The sequence below is a fragment of the Onychomys torridus genome, chromosome 3 (assembly GCF_903995425.1).
Source record: "Onychomys torridus chromosome 3, mOncTor1.1, whole genome shotgun sequence".
Classification (NCBI taxonomy): domain Eukaryota; kingdom Metazoa; phylum Chordata; class Mammalia; order Rodentia; family Cricetidae; genus Onychomys; species Onychomys torridus.
The window spans coordinates 6,449,961-6,465,725 of NC_050445.1; the positions used below are offsets into that span (position 1 = coordinate 6,449,961).

At 39.6% G+C, this 15,765-nt stretch overlaps 1 protein-coding gene across 3 annotated transcripts in view; it reads right to left on the reverse strand.

Moving 5' to 3' along the window:
- The window catches only part of Fam126a (family with sequence similarity 126 member A), a 65,456-nt gene that overhangs the window by 23,137 nt on the left and 26,554 nt on the right, over positions 1–15,765 (reverse strand). For all 3 annotated transcript variants that reach the window (XM_036181087.1, XM_036181088.1, XM_036181089.1), the window contains exons 3-8: positions 13,093–13,194; positions 8,003–8,182; positions 5,840–5,920; positions 5,208–5,323; positions 4,814–4,909; positions 2,004–2,120 (exon numbers count right to left, since the gene is read on the reverse strand). In XM_036181087.1, coding sequence (XP_036036980.1) covers positions 2,004–2,120; positions 4,814–4,909; positions 5,208–5,323; positions 5,840–5,920; positions 8,003–8,182; positions 13,093–13,194 — 692 coding nt within the window. The remainder of the gene's footprint in view (positions 1–2,003; positions 2,121–4,813; positions 4,910–5,207; positions 5,324–5,839; positions 5,921–8,002; positions 8,183–13,092; positions 13,195–15,765) is intronic.

Consider the following 15,765-nt stretch of genomic DNA (forward strand, 5'->3'; position numbering starts at 1 on the left):
ACACTGTGCCCCTCCCTTTGGCTATTGAAACTGGGAACCCCAAGAAACTGGTGTTTCCCCAAGAGTCTCATGCTGGGAGAAGAAAAGGACTAGGGCTATATTGCCTGCCAAGGAGGGAGCTTGTCTCCCAGGAATACAGGTCAACAGCCTGACATCTTGTCACCACACCTTGCAAGAGACTGGAGCAGACAGTGATGGATCCACAATGGGTGGACTGCAGCTACCTATCCCTCTTGTCCTCTATAATTTGCTCCTCTCCCAATATGGCTACATTGACTAGAAGTCCTTTTTCTGCTTTTCACTATTTCTTGTTAAGGCTGCCAGGGCCCTGGGCTCTGACTCTAACAACTTCACAGCCCTACCTACAAAATTTCAATAGTACCCTTGAAAAAGAATCATACCTATTTTTCAGGCAAAAATCACATTTACATTAGTTTCTACTGCTCTACTACTGATTGAAATCATGAACAACAAAAAATTACAAGGCATATTATAAGCAAGAGGAAAGAAGCCTGTCAATAATGAAGTCATTAACTGGATTAAATTCAGGGCCAAAGATACAGGTAAGCAGTAGAGAACTTCTATAAGATACTAGGTTCAATCCCAAGCACCACTAAATACACAAGTAAATAAATGAACTCAATCCAGAGGTGACCCAAATATTGAGACTATCAGGGTAACTTAAATGGCTATGGTCAATATTTTAAGTGCTCTGGTGGAAAAGACTGCAACACTCACAACAGAGATTGCAGAAGAGAAGTGCTCTGTAAGGAAGCACAGAACCAAGAGAACAGAAGCAAAACACAGTGTGAAATGACAACCCTTCAATGGCCTTGGAGGCGACTACAGGTCAAGTCTACTGAGTCAGGGAAAGTTAAACATGGAGACAGATCACAGAAGATACTCAAAATGAAACGAGCAGAAAAATGCAGTGTCCACACCCTGTGAGGCAACACTGATGATCTAACACAAAGCTTAGAAAACCTCTTTGAAGGGCCAGCAACAAGTATTTCAGAGCTAGGCATGGTGACACACATCTCTAAACCCAAGACTTGGGAGGAAGTCATACATCAGGAGTTCAGGGCCATGCTATCTCTAACAACAACAACCAAACCCCCAAAATCAGTGTTTTAAATTGTGGACATGCCCTCTCTATCAGAACTACTCAACTCTGTCACTGCTATGGGAAGACAACCACAGCCAGAGGGCAAACACAGGAATACAGCTATGCCTCAGTAAACTTCACAGTGCAGGCCACAGTTGGCCTCTAAGTCATAAATTCTTCCCTGAGTCAAGGAGCTTATTCTACCAGAGTAAATTAAAGTATCAAGAGAATATAATGTAAAGTGTCTTACCATGCACGTAACATGAGAATTACAAAGTACAAGACAGGATTCAGATACACACTGGTATCTAAGTTATTACCCAAGATTAAGCACTGACGTTAGAAATTAATAAGTTATTTCGATTGAAGATTCTCTATAGTGCTTTTGAAGAGCTAAAATTTCTAGAATCAAAAAAATTGGGATTTTAAAAATCCAATTTGAAAATCATAGCCAAAAAAGTCATGTATAGAAATTGAGCATATTCACATTTTATTCATTTTCATCCTGACCCTGACTTCTAAAAAATGAAGTGTTTTAGTCAGTTTGAAATTGTGCACAACTTTAAAATACATGTTTTAAATGATAAAACTATTAAGAACTTGACTCCTATTCTTTCATAAAAATATGTCTGGCTGGGCAGTGGTGGCACACGCCTTTCTTTAATCCCAGCACTTAAGAGGCAGAGGCAGATGGATCTATCTCTGTGAGCTCGAGTATAGCCTGGACTACAAAAGTGAGTTCCAGGACAAGGACTGTTACACAAAGAAACCCGGTCTCTTAAAAAAAAAAAAAAAAGTGATTGTTTATCTATTGAGATTACACTGTTGTAGAAACAGACTGGCAAGCTATAGCATGCCAAAGAACCACCAATGTGCTTTGTGTATGAGACAGACTTACAAGGCAAAATAGACTCCTGTTAGCATCTGCACCATGAATCCGGATGAAATTGGTATCCTGCTACTTACACCTTTGTATTTTCTTACATGCTGTCGAGGATACCCACAGACACAGATTCTGGAAAGACCAAATAAACACATTTGCTAAGTACAGATGATTTTCTAATATTTATGAGCCAACAATAAAAATAACAAGTCTAATATCTATAAAACAATCTCCCAAACATAACATTTGCCTACAATATTTCCCTGAATATGTTAGACTGGAAAAAGATTGTAAAGACAAAGGCAGGTGATGTATGAAGCAGATGAATCAGACACACTTTGGTTAGTTTACTAATTTCGATCAATTCAGCTATCAATAATTCTGGGGACATTACATGGGATCTTGTCATTAACAGATCTTTAGAATAATATTTAATTCCTGACTAAGTTCTTAGTAGAAACTTCAGGGTCAGAAAAATTACTGTAATTCAGACTCAAGTTTCATGAAATATCTATAATAAATTTCAGACAGATTAAAAAAATGTAATGCTCCTGCTAGACATAGTGACGCACACCTTTAATCCAGCACTTGGGAGGCAGAGGCAGGTGGATCTCTGTGAGTTCAAGACCAGCCTGGTCTACATGGTGAGTTCCAGAGTAGCTAGAGCTACATACTGTTTATACCCTGTGTAAACAAGACACCTCCTGAGAGAGAATTCTAAAAAGAAATCAGCAGATTTTGCTATTTTTTTTCAAGGAAAATAACTTAAATAAAACTAAAACAAACAAAAACTCGTGATGAGAGGCAATTTAGGCACCGAGTGAGCTGTCGCATGGAGGGCGCCTTCTAGCCTTTCTCAGCTTCTGGACACTCAGCTCCCCCAAGACTAGGTGCATGGAGTGGACCTGGAGCCCTGTACCCTCAGGCTGCAGGAATTGCAGCGTGGTGCATGGCACCCGTGAAGCCTAGACCCAGCACATGTGATGCAGGGTGCGCAGAGACTGGAAGAGGGACTGGAGCCAACTGCAAACTCAAGTTCAGGAGCACAGCCGACAGCCTGCAGGGGCACACTAAGGAAGGCCGCCGGCACAGTGCTCAGGGCCGGGGAGGGCCATCTGTGTGAGCAGCCTGCACCACAAAGGCCAAAGCCCAGAAAGAAAGGAAAGGCTTGAGGCCAGACCAGGATGCCACCGAATCTCTGGCCTTAACTAGGGTCCTTAACTGGCAGCAGCCCACCCTGCCACAGGTCCAAAATATAACCCACCAGTGTCTGCGGACTCTTTTGAGTGCTGTCCATCATGTCCTATCTCTGCTCTCTCACTTCTCACAAGTGCACAAAATGGGGTAGGGAGAAAAGAGACTCTGGGAAGCTTGAGCCTGGCCTCAGAGGGAGTTGATTCCCAGCGCTGTCTTTAATCTTCTGATACCTGTTACTAAATTAAGAAGTCAATGAAACCAACTGACTCCCTCGCCCAAGGTGGAAGCAGTGTGAGGTCAGAGGGCTTTTCAGACACAGATTTACTTTACACTGTGCCTGAGGATTAGAGTCACCTAGGAACCGGGGTCTGGGCACTCTGGAGAGGGTGCTTTCAGAGGGTTTAAGTATGGGCGGGAACACGGGCCGAAGGTGGGCAGTACTATCCCATGGGCAGGGTTCTGCAGTGAGGAATGCACGAGCAGCAGCCTTCATCTCTCTGCTTCCTCAGCCCGCCCACAGCTCCAGTCTCTCTGTGCCTTCTGTCAGGATGGACTGTACTCCCAGGGTGCCAGCAGGAACAAACTCTTCTTTCTCTTGTCACACCAACGAGAAAAGCTAACTGATATGCCCTTCTTCTGGCTAATTTTCTTACTAAATAAATGACTCAAACATGGCTCTTCACCCACCTTCCTTAACTCCAGAATCTCCCTTATTTACCTTACTTGTAAAAGGTAAAAATCTCAGTTTTTTATGTTTTGTTTATTGTTTTAAAAATGTTAATCATAGAAAACTAGAGAATTGTAGACTATCAGAAAGGAAAATAAAATTACTTTAAATTGCTCCCAATAAAGTGAAGTATTATTATTCTGATCATATTTAGCAAATATAAGAGCTGTAACAAACATACCACATGTGCTATAAAATGTTCAAATGCTAAAAAACTCTTAAGATTTTAATGTTTGCATAATATGCCCCAAATTTTATAACTTATTCAACAAAACATTTAGCTCTAATTTTTTAAAAATATATTTATTTATTAAAATTTTTTTCATTTTACATACCAACCTGTTTCCCCTCCCTCCCCTTCTCCCACCTCCTCACCTCCCTCCCACTCTATCCCCATCCACTCCTCAGAGTGGGTAAGGCCTCCCATGGTAGTCAACAAAGTCTGGCATACCAAGTTGAAGGAGAGCCTAGCCCCTCTCCATTGTATCAAGGCTATAGCTCTAATTTTTTAAGGAAGAAAATGTAACGCCATGTTTCTCTTATTTTTTAGCAGCAAACTAGAGGGCAGTCAATATAAACAACAACAAAAACAAGATAAAAAGGAATACCTAATCACATTCCACAAATTACAAGGTTATGACCTTGCCATCATTTTAAATGTAGTGTAAGTAATATAATCCCTCTAATTTAATATTCTATCCAAACACTACTCAGTTAGATATTCATCACTGGTTTTTTGGTAGCTACTATTTCTAAGCCACCTTCTAGATGCTGGGTATTGAGTTATATAATGTTTTGAACAAACAACTACACGAAACAAAACTAACTTAGGTTGCAATAAACTAGCAGTCCTGCCTACATTCATATCGCCCAGTATTAGAGAAATAGGATTTAAAGTTACCTCGAACAAATCTGACACAGTGACTGAAGAGAAACACTGGGCATGTAGGTTAAGGCAGCATTGTAGCATAACAAAAGGAATGTCAGCACTTCAAACCTGAAGACGAACCAAAGGAAGGTTAACAGATACTATGCAACAGAACCAGACCTACACATCACACACAGAGTAAGCAAAACTCAGAGGAAAACCAACTCTTTGTAAATACATCACAAAAATCCAGTGCTCCGGATAATCTGAAGCAAAGTACAAGGACAAATCTAGATATGTTAGATTCTCTTATAAAATGATTCAATATCCATGTAATTGTTACATATAACTCTAATTAAATACCAAATTGACTGAAATCATTTTATACAACTTGGTGTGGTAGAAGAACTGGTTCTTCACAGTGTACCTGTTCTGTGCTGTAAGCATCTCCCTTTGAGGATGGGGCCCACTGTACACGACTTTGGATAAGCCATGCTGGGATAGCGCACTCTCAGTTAGAGCCATAGACCCAATGCTGGAAGGCTGAAGAAAAGAAGAAGCTGTTCTGTTAAAGGTGACATGAAGAGTACACAAAGAATGGAGAGTGCCTACTTGGGGCACCACATAGTTTACAAATATTCAGACTGCCTATCAAATTTCCACTCCAAGATTTAATAAACATTTAAAAACACTTTCACATTTTCATTAATTAAAATTAAAAACATTTTCACTATGAAAATCAAAAAGTTTAATTTCAACTTCTATCAGAGAGTATACAATTGTCCACCACCACCACCACCCACACACACAAATTAAGATGTCTTACCCATTACACGAAGATTAAAAAGATACTTTCAATAAGGCTCTCATGATCAGATTTTAGTTCACTGCTTAGTGATTTTGACTTATCTCATTTTTGGATAAGCACTCTGTGTGGTGCTAATTAGTACCTTTTGGGGTACTAAGAATTCACCTTTATGCACAGGTAACTATATCCTAATTTATGGGACTATCAGAGCTTAGGACCCAATAAATTTACTTTGATAAAAAGCTACTTACTTCATGATATACAGATGGTTTGGATAGAGATGGAATTGTAAAACTCAATACTTTACTATGTCCCTGCTTGTCAACGATTTCCTACAAAAGTAAAAGAAAATATCTTAAAACAGTCACTTTTAACACATAACATTTTAAAAATAAGTTATTAGGACAACTGTTCCAGGTTTAATTTTTTTGAGATTACAACATTAATTACATTTCTCCCTTGCCTTTCTTTCCTCTAAGACAATTTTTAAAAGAGCAGAATAAAAGGAATTTTAAAGTTAGTTAAATCTTTAACATTGGTGATCCACTATTAATTACCCACTGGCACCAGTAGTTATCATGTACACTGCTGCATTTTACAAACAGAAGCAGAGCAGAGTGTTGAAGTTCAGCACAGAAAAACCCAACTAACATAGTGATTGATCTTCCTAACAAGTTCTAGTCTCTAAGTCAATTAAACATGAGGTGTGTCTACAAAAGGACCTCACCTTTCTTTTCCATGTTAAAGAACACAAACTATAAGTACCCAGAATGGCATCTCATAACTGATGTTCAAGCTATTACTGATGCACACTGTTAAATAGAATGCACATGCTCAGGAGACAGTGGAGACTTATAAAGTGTGACCAGTGAGTCTCAGATTAGATCTTTCTACTCACTTATTTTGTAAAGGTAAGAAACAGACCACTTATAGATAAACTTAAATGCATAATAAGTAAAAAAAATTAAACTACTACTACTACTACTACTAGTACTAGTAGTAGTAGTAGTAGCTAGTAGTAGCAGCAGTTAGGCATGGCAGCACAGGCCTTTAATCCCAGCACTTGAAAGTCAGAGACAGGCAGATGTGGTGATATATTGTGTACCCTAATAAAATTTGCCTGAAGATCAGAGGACAGAACAAGCCATTAGATTAAATACAGAAGCCAGGCAGTGGTGGCATACACCTTTAATCCTAGCACTCAAGAGGCAGAGATACATCTGGATCTCTGTGAGTTCAAAGCCACCCTGGATTACATGAAATTGATTCAGTCTAGGAGAGAAACAGAGCCAAGCAGTGGTAGCACATGCCTTTAATCCCAGCACCTGAGATCTCATGCCTCTGCTACCAGTATTTGGGAAGCATACGCACCTTTAATCCCAGCACCAGGAAGGAAGTAATATAGCTGGGCAGAGAAAGGTATATAAGGCATGAGGAGACAGGAACTAAAGCCCTTTTTGGCTGAGGAAGCCTTTTTGGCTAGAGGCCCCTCTTTAGCTGAGGACTCAGAGACATTCAGTCAGAGAATTAGTGGAGTTGGTGAAGTGAGAAGTAGCTGTGGCTCGTTCCTTTGTCTCTCTGACCTCCCAGCACTTAGCCCAATATCTGGCTCAGGGTTTTTGTTTGTTTGTTTATGGGGTTTTTTGTTTGTTTGTTTGTTTTATTAAAAGACCTATTAGATTTCGTACATTTGGCACCCAACATGAGTCATGAACCCATGATCCTGAGATTAGGAATCTCATGCTAAACTGGGCGGTGGTGGCGCACGCCTTTAATCCCAGCACTGGGAGGCAGAGCCAGGCAGATCTCTGTGAGTTCGAGGCCAGCCTGGACTACCAAGTGAGTTCCAGGAAAGGCGCAAAGCTACACAGAGAAACCCTGTCTCAAAAAACCAAAAAGAATCTCATGCTCTAAAACTGGCTGAGCTTGCTGGTCTAGGGTACAACAAAGTATCACCACAGGCAGATCTTTGTGAGTTTGAGGCCAGCTTGTTTTAGGTAGCAAGTTCCATGCCAGCCAGGGATACATTTTGAGACCCTGCCTCAAAACCAAATGAAATAAAGCGCCACTAGTGGTATTGTTGTTGTTGTTGCTATCTCTATAAGAGAACTCAAATGCTCTGCGTTTCAGCTTTCATTTAACCCACGCAAGTTTGTTTAGTTGATTATATGGATGCCCCAATACCATTAGGTTTTTTTCTTTTCTTCCTGGTTTTTTTTTTGGGATGGGAGGGCTGTCCTGAAACTTGCTTTGTAGACTAGGCTGACCTCGAACTCAAGTAGATCTATCTGCCTCTGCCTCCCAAATGCTGGGACTAAAACCATGCTTGGCTATTCTTTCTTTTAATGAATAGTGGTTTACTAAAATGAGAAGCAGTTTTCCAGAAGCACTTTGTTAATTCATCAAATACAAACCAGGTTGTAAACCCCTAGAAGAAGGGCCTCGATGCAGCCACTGCTGTGCACGTTTCTGCTGGCTGACACGGCGAGGTAGCACCAGATCAGCTCCGGGAGGAACTGCAGGGTAAACCGCAGGAGCTGCTCCTCCCCACTGCGGTAGAACTCAAAGAGCTGGTGACACACAGGCTCTAGCAACTGGAAGAAGATGACACAGTAAACATGACCTGGACTGGATGTGAAGGACACCACTCTATGAAATATAAGGGGCTTCTCAGAATGGTCAACTCTGAAGTATACGGACATTTTAATTTTCCTGAAGCCAAACTAGCCCCCACCCAGCTATTTCAGAAAGCTTTATATTCGAGTGGAGGGCAGTACAACACATCAGCAAGATGCTCTACAGCTCTCATCAAGGACTCTTACTCTGGTCATGTCGTTTTACCTCTCAGCTAAGCATGGGGTGTCTCTTCCTTGGCCTTTCTTCTTAGTAAATGAGAAGTCAACACATAAGGGACGGTCTACAGGGCAGGAGAAATGAAGACAGGAATCCTGCCCACTGCTTGCTCCCATGTGTGCCACAGCTGGTGTGTACAGTAGTTAGAGCCAGGACACCCAAGTTCCTGTTGACGCCATGGTTACTGCCCCTGGGTTTATACGTAAGTTATAATCATCGACAGCCTTTTTCTTTCCCACAGCACTCCCAATTACATTATGTTAGGAAAGCTAACTACACCTTTATTAAAGACTCTTAAAAAACAAAAAAGCAACTCATTTCTCTCAAGTGTTACTTTAAGTCACACACTGTGATCAAACACAAAGCATGATCAAATGTGTCAGGAGATTCACAGGTACTGTTTTTCAAGGAAATTTGGACAAAATATATATTTCATTAGCAAACAAATTAAATCAAGCTATCAAGCAGATTTCTATTACTAATAATTACAACAAAGAGAAATCAATGAATAGTATAAATTTTTATTTCAAATAGACTATATAAGTAAACTAAGTATTAAGTCAAATACATCCTTCTGACAGCTACTCTTCCACAAGAGATTTTTTTCCCCATATCACAATGGTGGTTAGAAAGCAAATAGTAAGACTGTCTCAAACAAAACAAAAACTCTAAGTGACTCTGCACTGTGGCCCAGCACTCATATTTCCAAATTCCCAAGCAAGCTTTAATTGAATCAATTCAGGAAGCTTGGTTAAGTTTAACAAGTATTTGCAATTATGAACCTTGCAAGAAAATCATTCAAGACACTCTGTAAGAACACATAATCAATTTTAATCAAAACACACTCAACATCTTTAAACCAGTTTCAAATCCCAAATTAAAAAGATTTTTGCTTAATGAAAGCAGAATTAAATGAAGACGGATTTAAAGAGAAGAAAAAATCATGCTGTAAAAAGATTAAATAAAATTATGCATTTGAAGCCAATACAGATAAATACCAACATCTGTTCGATGTTCTACAGCTTGCAAAGTACTATTCACACAGAAACATCAATTCCCATTACACTGTAAGTCGAACATGATTAGCCACACTGCTCCTATAAGGAAATGGAGGCAGAAAGGCTGTCTACCATGACAGACAGCACACACTCACAAGAGCCAGAAAGGAGCCAGATCTTCTGACTCTTACAAATGTCAGAAAATAATAACATACAATGTGAGAAATATAGGCATACCTAACTTGAATATATTTTAGGCATGCAACTGAACATGTTGGGTTGCTAATGGCTCAGGTACATTTTGGAATATATTTCCCTATGGAAACACTGTCACATATGGTCATTAGGTTACTAAAGAACTGTTAAGATAAGCTTGTACTTCAAATACATGTATTAAACTTCTGTGTGTGTGTGTGCGAGCGTGCCCGTACGCACGCGCATGGAGGGCAAAGGCCAACCTCAACTCTTGTTCTTTAGGTGGTATCAACCTTGGTTTTTGAGACAGGGTCTTTTTACTAACCTGCAGTTTCCAAATTAGGCTGGGGCTAGGTGGCCAAGGCCCAGGCTCCACCTGTCTCTACCCCCCCAGCACTGGGATTACAAGCATGTACCACCGTTTCAAGGTTTTTCACAGGTTCTAGGGACCAAGCTCAGGGCCTCATGCTTGCATGGGAAGCACCTCACAAACTACCTCCTCAGCCTCCTAAATGACCTTGTGTGAGTCTAATGAGAACTTAATCATCACATATCCCTATCTGTCTTAAAATACACCTTGAGTTCTGCCTACGATTGTATATCATAGTGGTAATGTACTTGCCTAGCATGAACAAGGCCCTGGGTTCAGTCTCCAGCACTGAAGAAAAGAAAAAAACAAAAACAAAAACAAACAAACAAACAAACAAACAAAACCCTCAACTTTTCCAAATATTAAAAGTAGAACTATGATATGACCCAGTTATATAACTTCTGGGTATATGCCAAAGGAACCCGCGTCTGTCCTGATAAAGACACCTGCAGACTCATGTTTACCACCACGGCACTGTTCACAACTGTGGACTCAGTCTACATGCTACAGCACCAATAGATAAAAGGCTAAAGAAGTGTGGTGGATATAGAAAATGGAGCTTTATTCAGCCACAAAGAACAAAATTAAGCAGATAAACAGGTGCACTATAGATCATTGTCTCATAAAGCAGGAGGGGCTTTGGGGAGATAGATGAAGAAAAGAGACGGGAAGAGAGATTCAGAAAAGTCATAGAAAGGGCAGCTATGATAAGCATACTATATACATATGTGGAAATGTCATCAAGAAACTCTTCACTTTGGAAATAGTGAAAAAGAATACTGAGTTCTAAAACAACTGAGTTACAATGAGACTTTTATGACATCCATAATAAGAAAATCTGTGTGTTAAAAGAGACATGCCTCCATGACTCTAGTCCGTTATTATGTACCGTTTGCAATACACAAAATACAAGAGCCTCAGGTGCCTGAGGTGCCTTGTGACCACAGTCATGGGATGGCTTCAATGCCCCTTCAGTAAAATAATTCTACAGATCACAGAAAACAGTCACTGCTTTCTACAAGGATTCTTCAAGGTCAAAGTACTTCGAGAAAACAGCTATTCATTCTAATGTGTACCCCAGACACAGTGACTCTGCTGAATTCCTACAATATTCCCCTTTTTTCTAACCTATATTAATTATGTTGAAGGTTATGCAGCCACACAGTGAAAACAGCCCTTTCTCTTTTGTGCTGTCTCATAGTCTTATATCTGTAAGTCAGAATGTATTTGAAAGCCAGGAAAATTATTATAGCAAAAACAAGTACAGCAATCACTAGAATAAGAAACTTATCAAAATGATTCATAGGATTAAATGAAGCTTTGGTATCTGCAAGGCTTTCCATAACATCCATTCCTCTAGAGGAGCTCCCTAAGTTTTTTTTAACTTTATGGCTTTTTGACATTCTGTATTAGTATTTTCAAAAGCCAAAGACTCAACCAAAATCTTCCTAACATCAGGATCAGCCACTGTTCTTCAGCACTGCTGAGGTTAATATTTGTAGAAAATCAGTGTAAGCTTCTTCCTTAGTAACCATATTATTTGATAAGCTAACAACCTGCTCTGTTTCAGGTGTTACATTTTTATAGACTTTAACCAAGCATTTCCAGAAAGCAACTTAAAGAGCAGAGCCAAATTCTCAGTCATGGTAAACAGACAAGAGCATGCCCAATAATAAATTTAAAATCATGAATTTTGTTTTTAGTTCATTTATTACGAAAATTAGATATTCATTTAAATGTGAATTAGACAATTAATGTTTTAGAGAAGAGAACATCCTGCATACAAGAAATGACAAATGCCTCTGGAAATTCAAACAGTATTGGCTTAGTACTTTATGTCCTAACTGTAATTGTTTTTTACTAGTAGTTGGGCTTGTTTTAATTTTTTCTTTGTCCCTTGAAGGGACCATTGATGAGTTACAAAGAGATTAGTGGTAGGCCAGCAATGCCAATGCTCTGGAGGCGGAAGCAGATGGATCTCCATGAGTTTGAGGCCAGCTTGGTCTACATAGTGAGTTCCAGGATGGCCAGGGCTACAAAGTGAGACCCTACGAGAGGGGGGGGGGGAGGCAGAAGGACACAGAAGGACGAGAGAGACAGAGACACTAAGATTGACTTTCAATCTATTACATCCTTTCATAAGCTCAAAAACAAAAGGTATCATGCAACTCATCTCCATTCATTTACCCCAGTGCTCTGACTCTCTCTAGTCCCACAATAGGGAAGGCACTAGCCAGACCTAACTACTGTCCAACAAATGCCTTTTACCTCCCCAGTCTCCCTATACTTTGCTGCTACTAGGAGTGTTTGTTTTATTTGCCACACAGAAAACCTGTATTTGTCCATGGTCTATTTTTTGTTTTCTTTTGTTGTCGTTGTTGCTATGATACCTGGTAATTTATAAAGAATGTATTCCTTCACAGCTCTGCAGACAGGGCAGTCCAAGACCAAGAGACTTCTTTCCGTATCACCTCACAACAGAAGACAGAAAAGGACAAGAAAGCTAAGGAGGCCCAACCCACCTTGAGAACAGCACCAATACCAAAATCGTTCCAGTTTTTCCTTCCACTTTTTACAATGGGAACTGAACCCAGAACCTAGTGTATGCTAGGCCAGAGCTCTACCATTGAATCATATCCCAGGCTCGTTTTGAAATATCTGTTACAATGGTAAGTTTTCACATGAGTTTTAGAAGGAACAAACATATAAACCACAGTATTGAGAGAGTCAATTAAGCATGGTTGCTTAGTCTCTGCTACTGTTCTCTCTCAGGATAAAGATCTCCTATCACTGATCTTTGAGTCCCTAGTGTTACCATAGTAATGGCTCACAGTAGATACATTAATACTTGCTGAATAGAAAAATTAATGCAGTGACTTAGACTTTTCAAGGCTATGGAGAGTCAGAGACACCAGAGAGAAGTGAGTGCTAAGAAAGACAGATCTGGGGCTATAGTAAGGATTCTAGTTTTTGGTATTTTATTCTTGTTTAGCAAACATACACATTTTTCTTACTTTACATATGTATGCTATATTTCATAATTATATAATCAACTGAATACTATTAATACAAACTGTAAAGTACTTACTTCACTTTGTGGCTCCTGGATAACTTTGTAGAGAGATGAAACTAAAGAACTCTTGTCTTTCAAATTTGTGGCATAATTTGGCAAAGATGTTTCTGGGAGTGTCTAAACAAATTAAAAAAAAAAACAGATTTTATTTTTATGAAATTCTAAAGCAGACAAATTTATTAAAAAAGAAAATATTGTCCATTGGTCATTAACACAGACTGGGGAAGGGAGAGGGAGACTAAGAAAGAGTATCTAACATGCAAAGTTTCTGAAATTCCATGCTGGTTCTTGGTGTAACCTTATAAATATATCAAAAGAACAAGAACAAAAAATAAATAAAATAAAACCAACCCTGAATTCTCACTTAAGATAGTAAATTTTATATGATGTGAATTATAACTCAACAACAACAACAAATTACAAAAAAGTATTTTTTATTCTCTTATTACCAACATGATGAATCACCATCAGAACTCCACCATTGGGACTAGGGTGAGGCCTCAGTGCATAGAGCACAATGTGAAGACTAGAATTAGGATCCCCAGCGCCCACTTAAAAGCCAGGCAGGCATAGTAATCCTAGTACTCTGGAGGCAGAGACAGGGCATCACCAGGGGAAGCTGGCTCTGTGTTCATCCGAGAGACCCCGCATCAATAAGTTAAGTGCAGAGTAATCAAGGAGAATATTCAATGTCAACTGTGGACCTACACATGCACTCAAACACGTGCAAGTGCACCCACATACATGCAAAAACCTATAAACACATGCATGCAGCCCATACACTTAAAAACATGCAAACAAAAAAAAAACCCACTTTAATTATAGTTTTAGATTAGAAACAATATTGAACCACATGTAGAACTAAAGCTCTGTCTTCGAAGCATCAGGAGTAATGGAACTCCTTAGGGCCTACTGATCTTGCTTCTTGTTACAGGAGGATCTGATGTTTCTAACCTGTAAATCACAGGTCACCTGATTCAAATACTCCTGAGTTTCATGCTACTGCCTGTGGTGAGGTTACACTATGGGTTGGGCAGAAGAACTAGACTCCTCAGAACTGGAGAACTCAGAGAACTGTACTACCATAAATTAGTTTTCTTAATGCAATTTAAATACAAGCAATCACAGCCCACTAGCACCACCTCTCCAGACATGGAGCCTACAGACCAGACAGAGGACTGGAAAGAGAAACATTCTCAGCAGAAACTCAAATAACCATGGGTGAAAAACAGCAAATAAAACTGAAAAAAAAATCTATTGTAACAATAATAAAAACTTATCTTTTAGAGCATCTCATTAGGAGTATTTGTCTCCCAATCATTGCTCCCACCCAAATTCTTTCCTTCCTTCACTCACTTATTCACTCACTCACTCACTCAGTCAACCAGTTGGTGCTAATCCCACAGCAGACATAACATCTAAAGATATTTCCAACAGTCATCTAAGACATGCACTATTTCTCACAGAACCCATAACCAAGTATTTCATGATTTAATGCAGGCTGTGGCTAGAATACATAGCTTTATTGTGCAAAAATACACACAGAAAAATAAGCTGCACCATTTTCTATAGCAGAGTTATTTGATTCATTCCTACTTTCCTGGGGTCCCCTTAAGGGAAAGAGCTGTCCTACCACTCAGCACAAAGCCTCACACTCAGACCTCTGCTGAGAGAACACAGAAACAGAATAAGAAATGAAACTATCATCATCTGCATTTGACAGATTCTTTAAAAACAGGTCATATTCGTCCTGAAGGCATATAAGTGAATAGGCGTTTCTAATTTAATAAGAGTTTTGTTTACCAGCATGGCACATAAGATTGAACCAATTGGGAACGTTCCACATTCTCCAGAACAATAGCAGCTACCACCACAACAAACACCATGTCACTGCACTGCTTACATAAGGCAGAGATTAGGGCATTCTTCAATATTTCAAAAGCAAGCAACAAAAGGCCTCTAGGCAACATTCCATTCCTGTCATTTAATCAAGAGTAACTCAGTAGTGAAAAAATTTATATAAAAGGGAGTGATAATCAAATAAGCATCAGATTTCTAATCTCGTAAATAAAAGAAGCCTGAAGATATGAGTAAAGCATACTACATAGTCTATATGAACACCTATTTTCTGCGAAACAGCCAGAGGTTTTCGTGTTACTTATCCTTCCCCATACTGCCCTCCCATCCGCCAACCCCATTTAATCCTAACACTAAAGACTTTTGAAATGTCTTATGGAAACCTACTACCATAGAAGCTTCTAAAATGTGTTGTTTGGTTATTTGTTTGTTTTGCCAGTGCTCTTAGTTACTGTGGTGATTTGAATAAAAATGGCCCCCATAGGCTCATAGGGAGTGGCACTATTAGGAGGTGTGGCCTTATCAGAGGAAGTATACCACCATGGGGGTGGGCTTTGAGGTCTTAGAAGCTCAAGCTAGGCCTAGTGTGGCATTTACTTTTGGATCAAGATGTAGAACTCTCAAGCTCCTTCTCTAGCACCATGTCTGCCTGCTTGTCACCATGCTTCCTGCCATGATGATAATGGACTAAACCTCTGAACTGTAAGCCAGCCCCAACTAAATGTTTTCCTTTATAAGAGTTGTTGTGGTCATGGTGTCTCTTCACAGAAATAGGAACTCTAACGAGGGCAGTTACCCTCCAGAACTTGGGGTAAAACCCTCCTGCTAAAG